The sequence below is a fragment of the Stegodyphus dumicola genome, chromosome 3 (assembly GCF_044657685.1).
Source record: "Stegodyphus dumicola isolate Sdum_Otavi_A_Nest chromosome 3, ASM4465768v1".
NCBI classification, from domain to species: Eukaryota; Metazoa; Arthropoda; class Arachnida; order Araneae; family Eresidae; genus Stegodyphus; species Stegodyphus dumicola.
In genome coordinates, this window is record NC_140770.1 from 43,485,899 (window position 1) to 43,504,191 (window position 18,293).

General features: G+C 33.5%; 1 protein-coding gene across 2 annotated transcripts in view; it reads left to right on the forward strand.

The window, feature by feature from the left end:
• The window catches only part of LOC118189393 (uncharacterized), a 333,651-nt gene that overhangs the window by 274,283 nt on the left and 41,075 nt on the right, over window positions 1-18,293 (forward strand). For both annotated transcript variants that reach the window (XM_085812820.1, XM_085812821.1), the window contains one exon: window positions 16,568-16,641. In XM_085812820.1, coding sequence (XP_085668946.1) covers window positions 16,568-16,641 — 74 coding nt within the window. The remainder of the gene's footprint in view (window positions 1-16,567; window positions 16,642-18,293) is intronic.

The window sequence follows — 18,293 nt, forward strand, 5'->3', positions numbered from 1 at the left end:
TTTTTTCAATCAATGCCGTAAGAACTGTAGACTTACACGAGCTGTTATACTTACACGCACATTATTACATGGCTTGTGAAAATTGTTTGGCTGATGAACTAATAAAAAGGTTTGTTTTAAACATTTGACGTTACTTCGCTGAAAAATTAAGATATGTCGCCCGACTCTCTTCACGAAGCTAGTGTTAACATTTCCAGTGTAAGTAGTTCTGTTCCACAGAAGTTTACGGATTTAGATTTCAGAACATAATTATTATAACATCATACATAATAGCTTAGGGATATGCTAACCTAAATAGTCAGACGTTATAATTACATATGCTGGGATATCCCTTCAACGTTGCTAGTTAACATAAATGATGACAATTATTTTATGATAGAAATTCCGAAGTAATGCACATATTGTAACATATTGCTTCATATCATTTCGCTGAATGGAACATTTCCGACGGCAAAACTATTACGCTGCATGAAATTTGTGTCAGCTGGATTCTACAAACCATCAGTAATTTCAGTCACAGTGAATACGCAATGAATAATTTCGTGTGCTATGACAAAACATTCTTGTTATTTCCCGCTAATAGGCAAGTAAATTCTTGCTATTCTTCTCCTGCATATTTTAGCAGTAATCAATTTCTTAAAGTACACCTTTATACGCTCGTACTTTTCCCCACTTTCCTACCATAAAACGTATTTGCAGGAGCCTAGTTTTGTATTTCTCATAGAATGGCGAATCTATTTTAAAATGATTTTTAAACATGCAGTTTATTGCGCTAATAAATATGATTTATAATTATGCCAAGAATTTTCAAACAAGTTGGATACAATTGCTACAAATAATAATGAATAATATGCCTCAAAAATGCTATATGAAATTTTAAAAGATTAGAAAACGTCTTAACTTGGCGCTGTAAAACTAAACGAGCGGTTAAGTAAAATGATCTTTTAACCGTTACCATAAAACATTTCTTCAGCAAATAGTTTTGTCAAAGAGTATTAGAGTTAATGAAAATGAAACAAACCATTTGTTGTCCTTTTTAAGAATCATAGGAGAAATGAAGCAATAGAATTAAACACTAATGGTGCAGAGTAATCAACTTTTGATAATACCAGTTTACTAAAATAATTACGCTCGTGTGCAGTGAGAAAATGGGGATGATTTTCTGTTATTAATGAAAGAAAATGAGTTTCCAAATGCTTTTCTTATTATCCAGAACGTAGAATTGTAGCGTATTAAGGAATTTTGAGGTTCATTTATTCAAACAATAGAGCTAAAGAAAACTCATTTGTTTCCCAAAATACAGTGCTGATAATAAGATTTTTTGGCACTTAATGATGAATCTAATAGGCAAATATAAAAGATTTAATAATAAAGAAATTTTCCGTTGAGAATGATAATTGGTGTAAATTTAGAAATTATAACATAGTAAGATATTGCTGAACATTTTTATTTTGTATGCATTGTCAAATGTGAATGGATATAAGGACCGTAATCCAGCCAAGGAATTAGTAAAAAGATTTGTTATATTTGTACGGATATATTGCGTGTACTTGGACAATATACAGATGCCACCAATAATATCCAAAGTAAATTATTAAACAAGTGTACTTTCTTTTCACTGAACAAGATATTAAAACTTGTAGATATTTATCTGGATTTTTATTGCAACGAGTATATTAAGTTAAAACCCGTGGTATCGTACGAAATGTCTTTTACGCAATAATTAACTTTTTTTATAGTCCCAGGTCATAAAGCAAGGACGCTCTTAAAATCAAATATATGACCTTTAGTTTAGCATATATCTGATCGTATAAACGCCTGTTAGTGGATAAGATTCTAGTTGAACATGTCCATACATACAGCTGTTTTCAAAAATAAATGAGCAAAGATATATGTTTACCAGGAAGACATCTCTAATTTAATTCGTTAATTCGATAATTTAACGCCAGCAAAAAGATTTTCTCAAAAAAAAAAAAAAAAAAAAACTAGTGACTACAGCTTTTAAATGAAAACTTTTTGATAACCTCTTATCAGTAGGCAGACAACAAAATAACTTTAAAATCTGTTTTGCATGTACTCCTGGCCATTAAAATTACAGCTCTATGGACGAACAATCGATCGACGTGTAAGGTGAAATTTGAATTATAGGACATGAAAATGGTTAACAATACACTTCACATGCAAATAATAGCCACTGTAATGCCACCTAGAGTCGATGTATTACAGAAGAATACAGAACAGTTTTTTCATCTGAGAATCATATTTCATCCTTGTTTCTTTGACTAAAATTGTGGAATATGCTTCGGGTAAGAAGACGGAAAATACAGCAATATATGTCCAAATTAATCGAGAAGAATAATAATATACCATGATTACGGGTTGTCATACTGCCAAACTGCTGCTTGCGTTAGTTGAAATCCGACATCTATCATGAAAAAATGAAATTAGTGGTTCAAGGATCTGACAGCCGAGAGAACAAGCATCTTGTGCGAATGTCTCGTACAGACCGTGCAGCTAGATAGCGCATCCTAACATACAAAATACGACAAAAGTATTAGAACGTTAAGATGAAACATCGTCTTGAGACTTACGTTCTGTTTCCACAGCACTTATTGCTTCACCTACATAATGGTGCGTGTTGACGTACGTTAACGTTTTAATGGTATACGTGTGCGTAAAGACGTCTGGGACTGCAATGTGCGTTAAACGACTTACATTGACTCAAAAATGACGTGTAATTGCATTGTTGAATTGTCTTTCCTCTCTCTATGTGGTATCAAAACAACTTGGATGTATATAGAACCATAGTGCGAAATGCTTGTTTGAAATGTAATGAACAGAAGCTATGATATGGTATGTGATTACGTTCGAGTCGCGCTTGCATCTAGTACGCATATTTTTACTCTAACTATTAAGTTATATTAGAGATGTATTAAAGTTGTGATTGTTTCATGTCTTCAGGAGCATTCTAGAGCCGTCTTGCAACAGGACAATGCGCAACAAGACGCGTTCAACATATCCTTGACACACAAAACAGAGAAAAACACAGGTAAAACCAGGAATTTCCGAATGATTACCGTGCTGCCATGCTAATGATCATGTGTAACAACCACACCGCACTCACTATCTTCCAAAAACTATTTCATGCACTTACTACAGCAGGCTTCAGTTCTGTCCTGGCCAGGCACATCAGATACTTATTTCTGGTATACTCTCTCGTACTATGAAGTTTACCAGCGATAATAGCCGAATAAATCTGACAATGAATTACTGCTGCTTCGACTTCAGTATCGCAAAATTCTATCCAAAGCCTCTTCAACTGTTAATCTCTTCTTATAGCATCGATTATTTTACTCGTGATAACCAAATCCCGTGCATAGCATATTCTCTTAATCCAAACTATCTGAAATTTTAATGATTTCATCTTTCTATTATAAGAAATCTGCAAATTAAATTTATATTATCTGGGGCCTTTGTTAGTGCTGCGATTTAAACGACCGGCAGTGTATTAATGGTGCAATAATAAAGCTAAATCTCTTAAACTTGGCACCTTTCATCAGCTACATAAAATAAATACTTAAGATAAGGTATTTAAAATAGAAATGAAATTATATATATTTATATCTTATTCACATGTATGTATATGAATAAGATATGGAACAATTTATATAACAATTATATATACATACGTACGTAATATTGCACATAATATATACATATATATATATATAATATTTAGAAGCTCAAGCTTTGCTTGAAATTTTAAAATATTGTTCAGGATTTATGTTATGAATTTATTAATTTCCGAAATAATGTATGTAACTGGTATCATGTTGTAGAGCCATTGGGTTATTTCGAAGCAGGAGAGATGAAAAATGAGCAGTGCCCTCGTCGGTACTTGAACCAAAGACCTCTCGAATACGCTCCGAGCGTGCTGGCCACTACACCACAAAGGCCTGCTAAGAAGGCGGGATAAATACCTTATATAAGGCCCCTTTTAAAGGGTGACTGGGGATTAGAAGACCCAGTCGCCAAATCCTGGTGGTGGAGAATCATCATCCACCACCTTTTCTAGTTCGGACGCCACTGTAGAGACATTAGGTTATTTGGAAGCAAGAGAGATGAAAAATAAGCAGTGCCCTCGCCGGAACTCGAACCACAGACCTCTCGAATACGCGTCGAGTGTGCTGACCACTACACCACGAAGGCATGGTAAGAAGGCGAGAGAAATATCTTTTTATGTTATTAATCAATATTGTGTTTAAACTGTCTGTCTCATACTATTATATCTTATTATACAAGAAACATACTTCTTCCAAAAACATTATTACCTATTTATTGGAAATTATTAATCAAATCATACATCGTATACCTCAACATGCAGAATAATTTTTTTAATTACTGCGAAGAATACCCATTCGAAATGAAGATCGTAAATTTAATTTTTGAAACGGGGAACATCTTATTATATTTTTAATTTTTGTCCTCATATTCACTAAAGTATGATTTAAAATGTAAATATGAGTTTTTCCAAAATTAAAAAAAGGTGTATAAAATAATGTTTATAAAAAATTTACTTAAACTTTCTTTATGGCTCTTTTAGTAATTATTACGAACAAAAGATATATCTGTTACATAACAGCATAGTAGTAGTCTTTCATAAGTCAGCATTATTTTCTGTAGCTGGCTTCGCGTTTAATCGCCAAAATTGGCTAACTTAATTGCCCAATTCGTATCGTGAAAATTTCAGTTGTCGCCAACGGCGTGCACTGCCCCCTTTAATAAATAAGTACCACCTTATAGGCACATATTTAAATCTATAATGCGAAATATTTAAAACATGAATTAGAATTATAAGGAGTTAAAGCATGCGTTTTAATTTCCTTATGAGTGAATAAATTCCTTTTATATTCTGATATCTTACCTCGAAGTATAAGTCAAACTGATGTAAAGCAAATATAAAGAATCAAAACTTGATGTTCGGTTTTTGTTTCCTGGAACAGATGGGTATAAACGGTTATAAGTATCTTATCCTCTGAAACAAGTCCAATATTGGTGCTATAAACAACGCAAGAAGTACTTTATGTCCTAATATCATGTCAAACAAACATTAGAGTTCCTTTCTTCATATGATATAGATAGTTAACCGACTTTTTCTATTACGGGCCTTATAATGATGGTACAAAGAGAAAGTATTATATTACATACGTGATTACAGCTTACAGAATGCATTACAGCTTACAGAATGCATTACAGCTTACAGAATGCATTAGGGTAGCTTCCCAAAAATATAAAGAACATGCACCTAAGACGAAATGTTATACTACATAATTTTATTCTCTTAATTGATTTTGTGTGATGTGCCTGTAAATATAAATTATGTTCATGAAATCTAATGATGGTATAAGGCAGATACCTTTCGAGTTATTTCTATTCTTTAATCGATTAACCGCGATTTCTAATGAAGACATCTTTGGTCTTTGCGTGTTTCACAGATATTTTTCGAAATACTAGAAAATTGCAGTTTCGTGCGATAGTTATTGAAATCTAAGTATACATATTTAGAGCAATAGTGGAGACTGTAAGAAAACTACGATATCGAATATCAATCAGTTAATTATGATTTACGTTGTAAATATAATGTAGAAGGAATATCGCTTAATGATATAAATATATATATATTAATTTTGCCAGAAAAATGACAAAAATTTGCATTCTCATAAAAAATTATGTTTATTTGCATTTTATCTTCAAATTTCTTCCTCTTCAATATTGCAGGATTCTTGTAAAAGTATTTAAATACTCTTTTTTTTTTTTTTTTTTTTTTTGACGAAATATTCTTTATGGAAGACCTTTAAGGAAGGATTTCAAAATACAAACATTAAGTATTTGTAATATTTTCACATATCTTAATGCAATTTCGAAAATGCAGATCTATGCGGAAATATCTTGTTTGAACAATATGAAATTTAATGACTATAAAAACCTATTTCAAGTAAGTGATCTTTCAGGTTATTGTAATGATTTGCGAATTTGATACCAAATATAAAAGTCTGTATCACTTACTTTAGGACATTTAAATCCAAATATTTACAAAACATTGAAAAGATTTACAATTTTAATATTTTTCATGTGGATAATTGATCATGTTGTCTGATAAAAATGTTCGTTAATTTTTCTGAAAATTAAATGTAGACAGATAACTGCATAATTCCAGCTTTTGTCTCTTGAAGAAGACAAAATAAGTTAATTAACTCAACCCTTTTTAAAAGATAAAACAAACTGTGAAAAAAATTTTAAAAATATTGAAATCTGACAATAAATGACAATATAAGACTTCATTCTATTAAAACTGCTAATATATTACTTTTTACTGAACCTAAAATCATCTAAACTAATATATAAATAGTCCTACGCAAATTATAATAAAAGTGCGCATAAAGCTTAACAATGTGTGGTTGTTTTAAAGAGACATTAGATTATTTTTGGAACAGCAAGAAGTGAAAAATGAGCAACTCCTTTGCCGGGATTCGAACTACGGGGATCTGGAATAAACGCCCAGCGTGCAGACCACTACACTACGAAGGCACGCTAAGAAGGCGCGGGGGAAATACCTTATAGTTTAATTAAATTATCAATGAGATTATGCTCAAAATTGAATATTTTATTTTCATTTACATTCAATGCAATTTAAAATGTAAAAGTAATCATACATCACGAACGCCACCCCTTCAGTTCGGAAGCCAACGTAGAGATATTAGGTATTTTTGGAAGCAGGCAAAATGAAAAATGAGCAACACCTTCGTCGGGAATCGAACCACGACCCTCGGGAACGCGCCCAGCGTGCAGACCACTACACCACGAAGGCACGCTAAGAAGGCGGGAGAAATACCTTATAGTTTAATTAAATTATCAATGAGATTATGCTCAAAATTGAATATTTGTTTCATTTATATTTAATGCAACTTAAAATGTAAAATTTAAAGTTTATCATGCATCACGTATTATTTATTTGAGAAGAATGAACATACTATATATGCACTCCCAACACTAATTTGTCTTTTACACACATATGTGTAAAAATTGTTACAAAGGGTTAACATATCCCTGAATAAAATTTTACCACGTGCCTTTAACTCAATAAATCAGTTTAATTTGTGTCTGCCAGACATAAACGTCAAGCAGTCTTCAATAAGGTCGATAAATCGATTTCTATAAATAAAATATTTATTGTAATATTTTCACTGAAAATCTACTGAGAGACCTATAATTTCCACTTTCTTCTTGAATAATGCGAATACGAACTGTTCGTTTCATATAAATAACCTTTCATTCTCATTTTAACGTTGTTTTCAGGTCAATCACTAATTAAATCAACGAGGAATTAATCAAAACTGTACAACAGAATAGATGAAGAGCCCGTTCAATCTTTATTAGCAACGATGTCGTAGGTCATGCAGCGTGAAAGTATAAATTTAAATTTCAGTATGGTCTGTTACTGTAATTATTCCTTCGACAGATAATAACATGTCTTCGTTATTGTTTTTATGAAGGTTTCAGCGAGTAATAAAGGATAATATTTTTTGTTAATTAATTTTTTAAAGCAACAGGATACGAATTCTTTTTTTTTTTTAATTTTATCTTGGTTCATTCATAGTAGCAAGGTAAACAAAGACTATCTGTCTAAAGGAATAACTACCTTATAAGGTATTTCTCCCACTTTCTTAGCATGCCTTCGTAGTGTAGTGTTCTGTACGCTCGGTGCGTATTCTAGAGGCCCGTGGTTTGAGTCTCGGCGAAGGTGTTTCTCATTTTTCACATCTCCTTCTTCCAAAAAAACTTAATGTCTCTACAGTGGCACCCGAACTAAAACGGTGGTGGATGATGACTCTCCCCACCAGGATTTGGCGATTGAGGCCCCTAATTCCCATTCGCCCTTTAAAAGGGGGAGTATATAAGGTATTTCTCCCGCTTTCTTAGCGTGCCTTCGTTGTGTAGTGGTGAGCACGCTCGGCGCTTATTCGAGAGGCCCGTGGTTCGAGTCCCGGCAAAGGTATTGCCCATTTTTCATCTCTCCTGTTTCCAAAAAATCCTAATGACTATGTCTACGATGAGGGCACTGCACATCATTCCATCTCCTGCTTCAAAAATTCTAGTGACTCTACAGTGGCGCCCGAACTAATTGGTGAATGCTGATGATTCTTCACCACCAGGATTTGGCGATTGCGTCCCCCAGTCCCCATTCACCCTTTAAAAGGGGAGTATATAGGATATTTTCTCCCTCCTTCATGCATTCGTGTTGTAACGGAGCACACTCGGCGGATATTCAAGAGGTACCATTTCGAATCCCGTTGAGGACGTTTCTCATTTTGTGTGTTTTCTATATCAAAAAACCCTAATGACACTAGAAAGTTAACTGTTAATTTTTATTTCCATGTTACGTGATTAGTGTAGAGTAACTCATTAAACAGATTTGTTTTCTACTCTCCATTTACTTATTATATTAAAAACTGATTCTTTCATTCAGTTGGAGAATAAAGACGTAAGAACCGCATTCGAAATTTCATTAACTTGTGTAAGCTTACAGATTAAATTTTTCAGCCAGCATGGTTAGGTGCCATTTAACCAGTGTTTTATCGGAATTGCTTTGGATGGTGTGGATTCCACAATTAGCCGAGATGTTGATGTATTTAATTATGGCAAAGCACACTAGGGCTATCTGCCTAAGGGGAGGGTTGCTTTCGTGGAGGACTTTCTAAGGGAAACTGGCTTGTATAAACGTTACACATGGGGAAAACCACGAAAACACCCATGCAGCCAGCCCGTTCGCGGGATTCGAACCTCGGACCGAACTACCAGTGTTCAGCGACTTTACCGCTCGGCCGCTGGTGGGCCCAATTAGCCGAGAAAGTTAGCATTTATTGAACGGCGACTAACCAAGTATTCTTTTCAACAATAATTAGCCTTTGAACTTGCAGATTAATAATATTCGTTTTTCAAGAGAAAGCTAAATTATGAGCGAAAGTTTAACTTGCTTCATGCATTTATCCTCAAGAAGTAATAAATACGTTCATATAGACAATATATTGGTCCCTATATTTCATAACGTTAAATTATGATTTCTAGATTTATCTTATTACTTTGGTAATCACCGAAAGTGTAAGGAATTATTGCATTCCTGTATGCGTGGTCTTGCGGTATAAATTAAGCTGGCAAATTTAATAAATATAATAATTTCTATATAAGCGTAAAAACTATTAACTTGTAGCGATGCCCGAACAAAAATATCAGAACGGCAGTTTGTCACCACCTGGATTTGGTCGACTGGGTCTCTCTCTTCTTTCCAGTTTCTCTTTAAATAGAAGTGAATGTAAGGAATTGTCGTATTAGTCGAGCATGTCGTCGTGACTGAACACCTCGGAAAGGAAAGTGGGAGATCGTGAATCGAGTCCTTGATAGGGGGTAGTTATTTTTTACACTTTTTGCCGTTTCAAATCGCAATATTCTCCCCAAAGGTATCGAAATTCTATTCTAAAAATTATTATTAAACGGCGCAAACCGAGCTGTTATACACATGTTAAGATATGTAGATGATTTAGTTTTTTATAATTTATTAAATGTATAACAGATGTCAATGCATGTCTCAAATTTAATATCAGAGTGGATTAGTTGCTCAGACTATTTATTCCTACTCTCGTTTTACGAACCTTAAGCTATGGACTTTTTTTAAATTGAAATACTTCTTACTCAAACGTATTTTTGCTTTATTCAAAATAAATAGATGGCATGAAGTACTTCTGCATTTGTCATGTGCCATTTTTGTACTATATCAGTATTTTGTTAGCAATAATGCATTTTCAGATTATATATATGCACTTAAGTTCTAACAAATTCTTTTAATTCAGAAACCCAATATTTCTGGATATCAGGTAATGTTTCTAGCGGAGAGATATTCATTACGTAATCGCTGTGACACAAGAGCACCTGAATACAGACTGCCGATTGTTACCAGACGCGTTATTAATCAAAGTATTACACTTGAGTTACTGAATAACAATGACATTCACTTGAGCGATGTAGTTTGCTTCGGATAAATTTAGAATTTCAGGTAAATTTGGATCATAATGGAAGAGAACTGCACGTCTCTTCCTAGGAATGTGAAGCTTTTTAACACTGATAATATGATTATTTTCTTACTATTTTCTTGAATTTTTGTTAGGAAAAAATATTTTATTTGTAATATGTTGCATACCATGGACTTCTAATAATACTTAATATTACAAACTTTTATTATACCCTATGCTTTTAAGATGCCTTAAAATACTTTCCTAATTTACACTCATGTCCATAAATTAAGGATAATTCGGAGTCACGCGAAAATCGAACTCTGAAATAAATATATCACCTGAAAAATCACTACACACATCTTCAAGAATTATATGCAAATTTCAGGAAGTAACCAGATGACACCGATGGTATGTCAAAATGACAAGAGTGTAAGAGAGTGATATATAAGGAATACAGGTAAAGAAGTAAAATTGTTCGCAGGCGCTTTATAAGCATTTCAGTGCAATAACCGGAATAGTTATGACACAAAGGACGCATTTGGATGATTTTTTACGTGGTAGAATTATCGGCCGTCTGGAATGTGGGCGTACCCAACTGGAAGTATCAGACGAACTTGGAATTGCCCAGAGTGTCATCTCCAGGCTTTGGCAACGATTCCAAGATGATAGTAATGTGAGTAGACGTTACAGCACAGGTCGCCCAGAGTTAACCGCCTAATGAGGACCGGTATTTGGCAGTTACTGCCAAAAGAAACAGGCGGAGCACAGCATCAGACCTGTCTCGTCAGCCACTGGTACGACAATTTCAACGCAGACCGTGTACAGATGCTTAGGGCAGATTGGTCTATATGCTCGTAGACCTGTCAGATGCTTTCCACTTACTGCAACTCACTGTCGCCTTCGGTTAGCCTGGAGTAGAGAGCATGCATTGTGGACACCGCAACAGTGGGCTTGTGTGATGTTTTCCGACGAGTCCAGATTTAGCTTGCAGTCTGATTCTCGCCAGACTTTCATATGGAGAGCTCCAGGTACCCGTTACCACCAAGAAAACATCATTGAACGACACCGTTACGGTGGTGTAGGAGTGCTGGTTTGGAGTGGAATTATTCTGGGTTCCAGAACTGACCTGCATGTTCAAATTGAAATCATGACAAGCCAAATCTATCGGGACATCATTCTGGAACAACATGTACGTTTGTTTCGGGGCGCCATGCGCGCACAATTTGTGTTTATGGATGACAATGCCCGTCCTCACCGTGCAAACATCGTAAACGGATGCCTTCAATCGGAGAATATCACCCGTATGGAGTGGCCAGCATTCTCACCGGACTTGAATCCAGTAGAGCACGTGTGGGACATGCTTGGCCGACGAGTTGCAGCCCTTCAACCTCCTCCTACATGTCTACCGGAACTTCGGAGAGCATTGCTTTTTGAGTGGTGTAATAACCCTCAAGATCATATCGATAATTTGATACTCAGCATGCCTAGACGTTAAACGGACTGTATTGCATCGTCTGGAGGCATACAATGTATTAACAATCATACCAACCATGTAATATTGGTTTTTTGTAAATAGGTTTTTTTTTTTGTAATTTGCTCCAGGGAGAAAAATTCGCTAATTTTTTTAATAATATCAAACATATAGCATCTTTTTTTGCTCTTTACCTTTTGTTTAATAAATAAGCTTTACAAAGAAGTCAAATTTTTTTGCTTATAAATCTGCCTTTGCCCGATTTTGCATTATCCTTAATTTATAGACATGAGTGTATTTAATTAGTTTGAATTTATGAAATATGTAATTTCTCTTATTCAAATCCCACCAAAATTGTTTGACATAAATAAGACTTCTTTACCAAATGCAGTAATTTTTCTAAAACGGAACTCAAAGTTTATCTGTCTTCAGCAAACTACGATTTCTTTCAGGTCCTTGGTATAATACTTTATAGGCAGAACCTATGAAATATGATAAGCTGTACTGATTCCAAACTTCCTCGATTGGCATATGTGATTATAGAATCATGATTTTATAACATAGCGATTTGAGTTCTTAATTGCTTTTAGCCCAAAGGGACGATTTGCCAAGAAGAGCTATTAATTTCGTTTTGGAATTTTATGTAGTCCACTATAAAACGGCGTTTCACTTTTCAAATTGTTGCCACAGTTGTCCTCTACTCGAATATGGGCATCTTGAAGCTGAAATTTGAAATCTGGAATTTTTTTTATCTATTTCATTTTTTGTGAAACATTAACGAATTTTTGTCAACAAACTCAATTATTTCAAAGCGAACATGCCTGAAAAACGTTCTGGATGGGTTCGATCTATCTCGAAGAATACTTAATGAGAAGGTGTCCGTTGGGACTATTTCCCTTTACTATTAATTTGAAGCCTGCATTTAGTTTGTTTCACAGAGAATATCATGACCCAGTCTTACTGTTGACAGACCAGCATGCAATCTACTCAAAGATGCACCAACTAGTTGCCTTGAACTAATAAGCGTCAGCTTTGTATAAAAACTTCATTGGTATTCTAAAACATGAAATTCTTTAACAGAAAGGTTGCCTGCAGCACAGTGCTGCTAAGAACGCTACTCTGCCCAACCATAAAACATGAACATTGAGTTTTCCTTCCACACAAACTCAATAATAAAATAAAGCATGTTGCAGTAACAAGATTATTGTAAAAATCATAACATAAAATTAAATACTAAGAAAGTAAATAAGGCAAAAGAAAAAAAGAAATGCAAACATTAAATATACGTCCAACACTAAGACTCTTCTGCTTTTAGCTTCACTATTTAATAGTAAAGAATATTCATCAACCTAAATATTGCATTATAAAAGGAGCAAGGCTTAGAAACGTGAATTTAAATTCGAAAATTTCTCGACACATCTTGAGAAGCATCAATTGTTAAAACACTGAACTGGAGAATATACAGAAGAAGCGTACTTAAAATTAAACATCAAACTTGGAAGTTTGAATCCTATTTCAGTACAATATCAACACTAGACATTTTGACACTTTCATTTCAGTGTAACGTCAAAGCAAAAATTTTATTAGTTCAGGAAATGCAAGTCTAAGGCAGCAATTCGGTATAAAAGTAAACAAATTAAGTCACTTACTGTCACATCCTATTCAGGAGAGATGAATAATTAAATTCTCAAATCCTGATGTTGGCATGTTTATTCAAGTGATTATGAATAGATTGTTTGAAGCAGCTTTAATTAAAGAATAAGTAGATGAACATGTTACCGGCTCACAAATAATATGTTAGTATTTGACAGTCCTGAATATGAATATGCATATCCATTTAATCGCTTTATAAGGTATTTCTCCTGCCTTCCTAGCGTGCCTTCGTGGTGTACTGGTTCTGCCGGCTGGGCCGATATTATTCCAGCAGAGGCCCGTGGTTCGATTCTTGGCGAAGGTGTTGGGTAATTTTTCATCTCTCCGGCTTTTCCAATTAACCTAATGTTTCAACAACTTACTCATACATAAGCAACTTGGTTGTAGCATTTATTCAAGATCTTGGCTTTAATAAGTACACGAAGCACTTAATTGATAAATGAGAAAACAGTTTTAAAATGCTTCGTATTTAAGTATAAGAAGGCAAAACATTCTTGAAGAAACGATATGCAATATTTGTCTCTCCCTATCAACTGTTACATACTTTTATGTATGAAATTTAAGTTGATTTGGTAATTATTAGAGTGCATCCCTTGTGACTTCAATTCCAAGCAAAAGGGTTGGTTGCTTTGGAGTTTTTGTAGTTTTCTCATGTGTAACGAGGACACGAGCCAGTTTCTTTAGAAAATACAAAAGCATCCCATCTCATAGTTAAACAACTCTTAGTTAGACAACAATTTAGATTACGGCGTGCTTTGGCGTAATCCAAATAAACCAAACTACATATTTTACGCTAATTTACTTGGTTGCTGTGAACATTATTTGCTGATTACCTTGTTGTCTTCTTTAAAAAAAGAAGTTTCCTACTATGCTGTTACAACTTGATATTTATTACTTAGAGCTTTCTTCCACAGACTGAAGGTTTCACATAACGTAAACAATAGGTACCGTAATAAAACCATTCAAGCAACTGTTTTAAATGCGAACGATGATTTTTTATTCATCCAAATAAGATAAATTCACTGATTTTCCGTGATACAATTGGACACTGTTGCGCATTTATAGGTTACGAATACATTATACTTTCTATTCACGTTTCTACTATTATCCATTACATTACTGTTTCTTATTATCTTCTTCCTATGTTCCGTAAATAAATTAATGAGTTTCTACTAGACTATCTTCTCGTAGAACCACCTATATTTTTTATCCACTTACCGAAAACTGAAGTGTTTTCTTTTCAAGGGTTCTGTACTTATGAGATATGTGACGATGATATCAATAGTTATGGAGTTAATTAGTTGCCACAGATTTCAGCCAAATGGATATTTGAAAAGGGCTGCATGGTGCTTGTGTTTTACTCTCCTCATCTAATGGGAATGCATGGTATGTCATGTTTACAAAAATATGCCTTGTTAATTTGAAGACTTAAAAGCTATATTGGCGAGGCAATCTAGACTAGATAATGATACATCCTGCGAAATACTTGAAATATTCGGCATTGGAAGTATAAAATGCACCTAATGCTGCATTTCTGTGGAATCATTATGCAAAACAAAAATCAATTAATCAATTATTTTTTGTTTCCCTGAGAGGAAATTGGATCGTTTTATTTAGCCAAAGTACCAAGATTATATTTTGCTGCATGTTGATCCCAGACCTTCACACTTTTCTTAATTTTCTCTAGTAAGCTAAATAATTTCACGATAAACTATTTATTTCGATCGTAAAGCGTCGCTTCAGGTGGGTCAGGGTGTTGAATATGTCAGAATTTCGGTGGAGGGATATTTTCAGAAATTTTCAAGGAAAATGCTAGATCATGAATTAAGGCTTGATATTAGCAGCATGCCATGTTTCTGCCTAGAACGTGTATTTGATGTTTTATAGGATTACGTCGCGATATCCGCCGTAACTCATTTATTTTCTTTTTCTTTTCCCTGCTTCATTGTAAATAATTTATTGGCGATACAGAGCATTCATAAACTTGATAAATGTCTAAAATACTTACAAATGATTTTTTGAAAAAGGTAAGAACTCTAAATATGGATTGGTTTTCTATTTTTAGCAATCATACTCTCATTTAAGTGACAGTAATATACAAGTTATCTCTGGAATTATGCAAATAATTAGCTCTGTAACTTATCACTTTTTCCTTAGTAGTTTCCTTAATAGTTTCAAGAACAAGAATGTACACAAAATGTCGGCAAAATATAATATTTTTCAGCTTAAGTTAAAAGAGTTTTCAATGTCATTCAGACCGTTTGAATGTGAAATCTGATGTGTAATTTCTATTTTTCGATACACTTGAATAATCATAATTTATGAGTGAAAATATCTGAAAGGGTGTTTCGAGCTAAGGAGTGGATGAATCATTTATTCAGCATTTGCGAATCTTGAAAAAACAAAGTGGTAAGGAAACACTTTTCGAAATGGTAAATGATAACGAAGCCAATGGTTCAGTATGGTAAATGGTAAATGAAAAGATATTCGTTTTAATGGAGGCTGTTTAAACAATGAAATTTATGTAAAAGTAGTTTGTTATGCAACAGTTGATCTTAGTCAAAAATTGAATTTTGATATACAATAAATGTTTGCGCAATGATAAAAGAGAACAGGTCCGCCTAATTTTCTTGCTACAAAAAGATGCGCATCATAGTAATGATTTCACAATGGAAACAATTTGCATGAACTGAAACCACCGCCATGTCTTTCATGTTACATCAGAAAAAGCGTCACACCCATAAAAAAGCATGTTTTAAACCAAGATGCCTTCCAAAACCTCTAAAGCATTATTCTAAGCATAAAGCAAAGTTAAATATATTAATATTAATGAGAAAAAATGAAGGTGTAAATATTTATGACACATTGTTATTAACTGACATTTTAAGTCATGCTATCGCTAAAAGAATTTTAAATAAGCTTCTGTTTCCTTTTCAATATATTTAAATTAACCTGCTTTAATGCATGAATAATATTAACAGTTTACATAAAAATAAGAGTCATGTACGTGAAGACAAATTTAGGGTATATTCAGTAAACCAACCCTGTGAAGCATACATTAATTAACATTTTCTGCAAAAAATGTAGCATCAAATATACCTTAAACTATTCTACTCTTAAATGCATTCCATTATGTATTTCCATTTCTCATAATAAAATTATATTGAATTCTATTTATAATTACAAACATTTCTAACTAATTACATTACTTTTTACTATGAAGTTTACTACTTACTTTATTAAAGCATATGAATTAAAATCGTAAAATTGTTAGCCATCGGAAGTGAAACAGATTAAAATGCAAGTGCTGTGCTAATTAAATATGTTTTTGAATAAAATATTACTTTTTTTAAGCCGTTGATGTTTTTCTTACTAGGAAGCAGCGTGGGCCATGGATCGGTTCATTCCATCCTCGAGACAGCCTCAGCACTGGAGCAGAAACTACCACGGGTACATTTATCTAATTTCTTGATATTTTTAATAAAAATGAAAACTAATAAAATGTCATCGTCTTTTCATTTTTAAATATTCTTTATTTTAGGCTTCAAAATTGCTTTTTAATTTTTAAGAACATTAATGACTATTAAAATGTCAGTCGTTTATGCTCATATATCTTTTAAACATTACTGACTATTTTAGGAGGAGTGTTATTTATGAAAATCGTATTAGTCATTTAAGACAATCATATTTTCTTCTCGAAAAAGCAAAATTAAAAACAAAGCTAGTCGGACAATTTAGATTACATATAAAGTACACATTAAATATAGATTAAGTTTTTAGTCATTTGTAATCACTGGGACAGCAAACTTTTCCAGTAATTTCCAAATTCCGCAAACTGTTCCAAATTCCAGTAAACGAAAAATTTGATCCATTAATTTTTCTTTAATCTTTGTGCAAGTAAATACATATTCAAATAAGTATTTACTGTGTGAGACTTTTTTATGTATTTATTATATTTATTTAGATTGTTGAAAGGCAAACTACGTTTTTTGCGTATTTGCTTCAGATTTGCAAAATTTCTTTAACTTACTAATTTTCTTTTCATTTTCTCTCATTGCTTGTTTGCTACGTTCATCATCTTCGGATTCTTCTCTAATACTGTGACACAGTCAATACAGTTTCAAGGCAACTTCCATAAACCTACTTGAATATTTCGTAATTTTCCGTTAGAGACTTTGCAACGAATAAATAACTTAATATTTGTATTTTGCAAAAGAACGCAATTTTTCGTCGAACGCGAACATTATTTAACTCATGCCCTAATCTATTGGGGGGATAATATGAAATATTTGGAAGATACTTGCATGTCTCTACAAGGAAATGACAGTAACTCAGTCGATGAATTACGGGTCACCATCTAATATTGGCAGTCCAACAGATCATAGAATGTCGTTAAGGAAATTGAAAGTGTTACAAAGGAAAAGTAATATATATATATATATAAATATAAGAATCAAGTACGTGAGTGTCGAACGCGAACATCATTTAACTCATGCCCTAATCTATTGGGGGGATAATATGAAATATTTTGAAGATACTTGCATGCCTCTACAAGGAAATGACAGTAACTCAGTCGATGGATCACGGGTCACCATCTAACATTGGCAGTCCAACAGTTCATAGAATGTCGTTAAGGAAATTGAAAGTGTTACAAAGGAAAAGTAATATATATATATATATAAGAATCAAGTACGTGAGTAAGGCATTTTTCTTTGCTTACCGCGTGCCTTCGTTGTGTTACTAAGAAGCATTTTCGCCTAACAATCGGAAGGTGCAGAGTTCGAATCCGGACGAGGTTATTGCACATTTTCACCGTCTTCTGATCCAAAATAAAATGTCTAATGATCTCTACTCGTGTTTGGTGCAAATATTTTGCTTACATTTCTAAAATGATGTCGTATCGGTTTGTGGTTCGAGAGCCACATTTTTGAAATCCATTTTCCTGATTTTGATGTTGTTGAGAACTTATAGAGTCTTCGTGTATTCTTTGGAAGAATACACTCTTAAAACTCTATATTGAAGAAGAAGTAGCGAATTCTCGCTATGTCTTCAAGAATAAATACTGCAGATGAAAGGTTTATACAACCTTTTTATTAAATCTA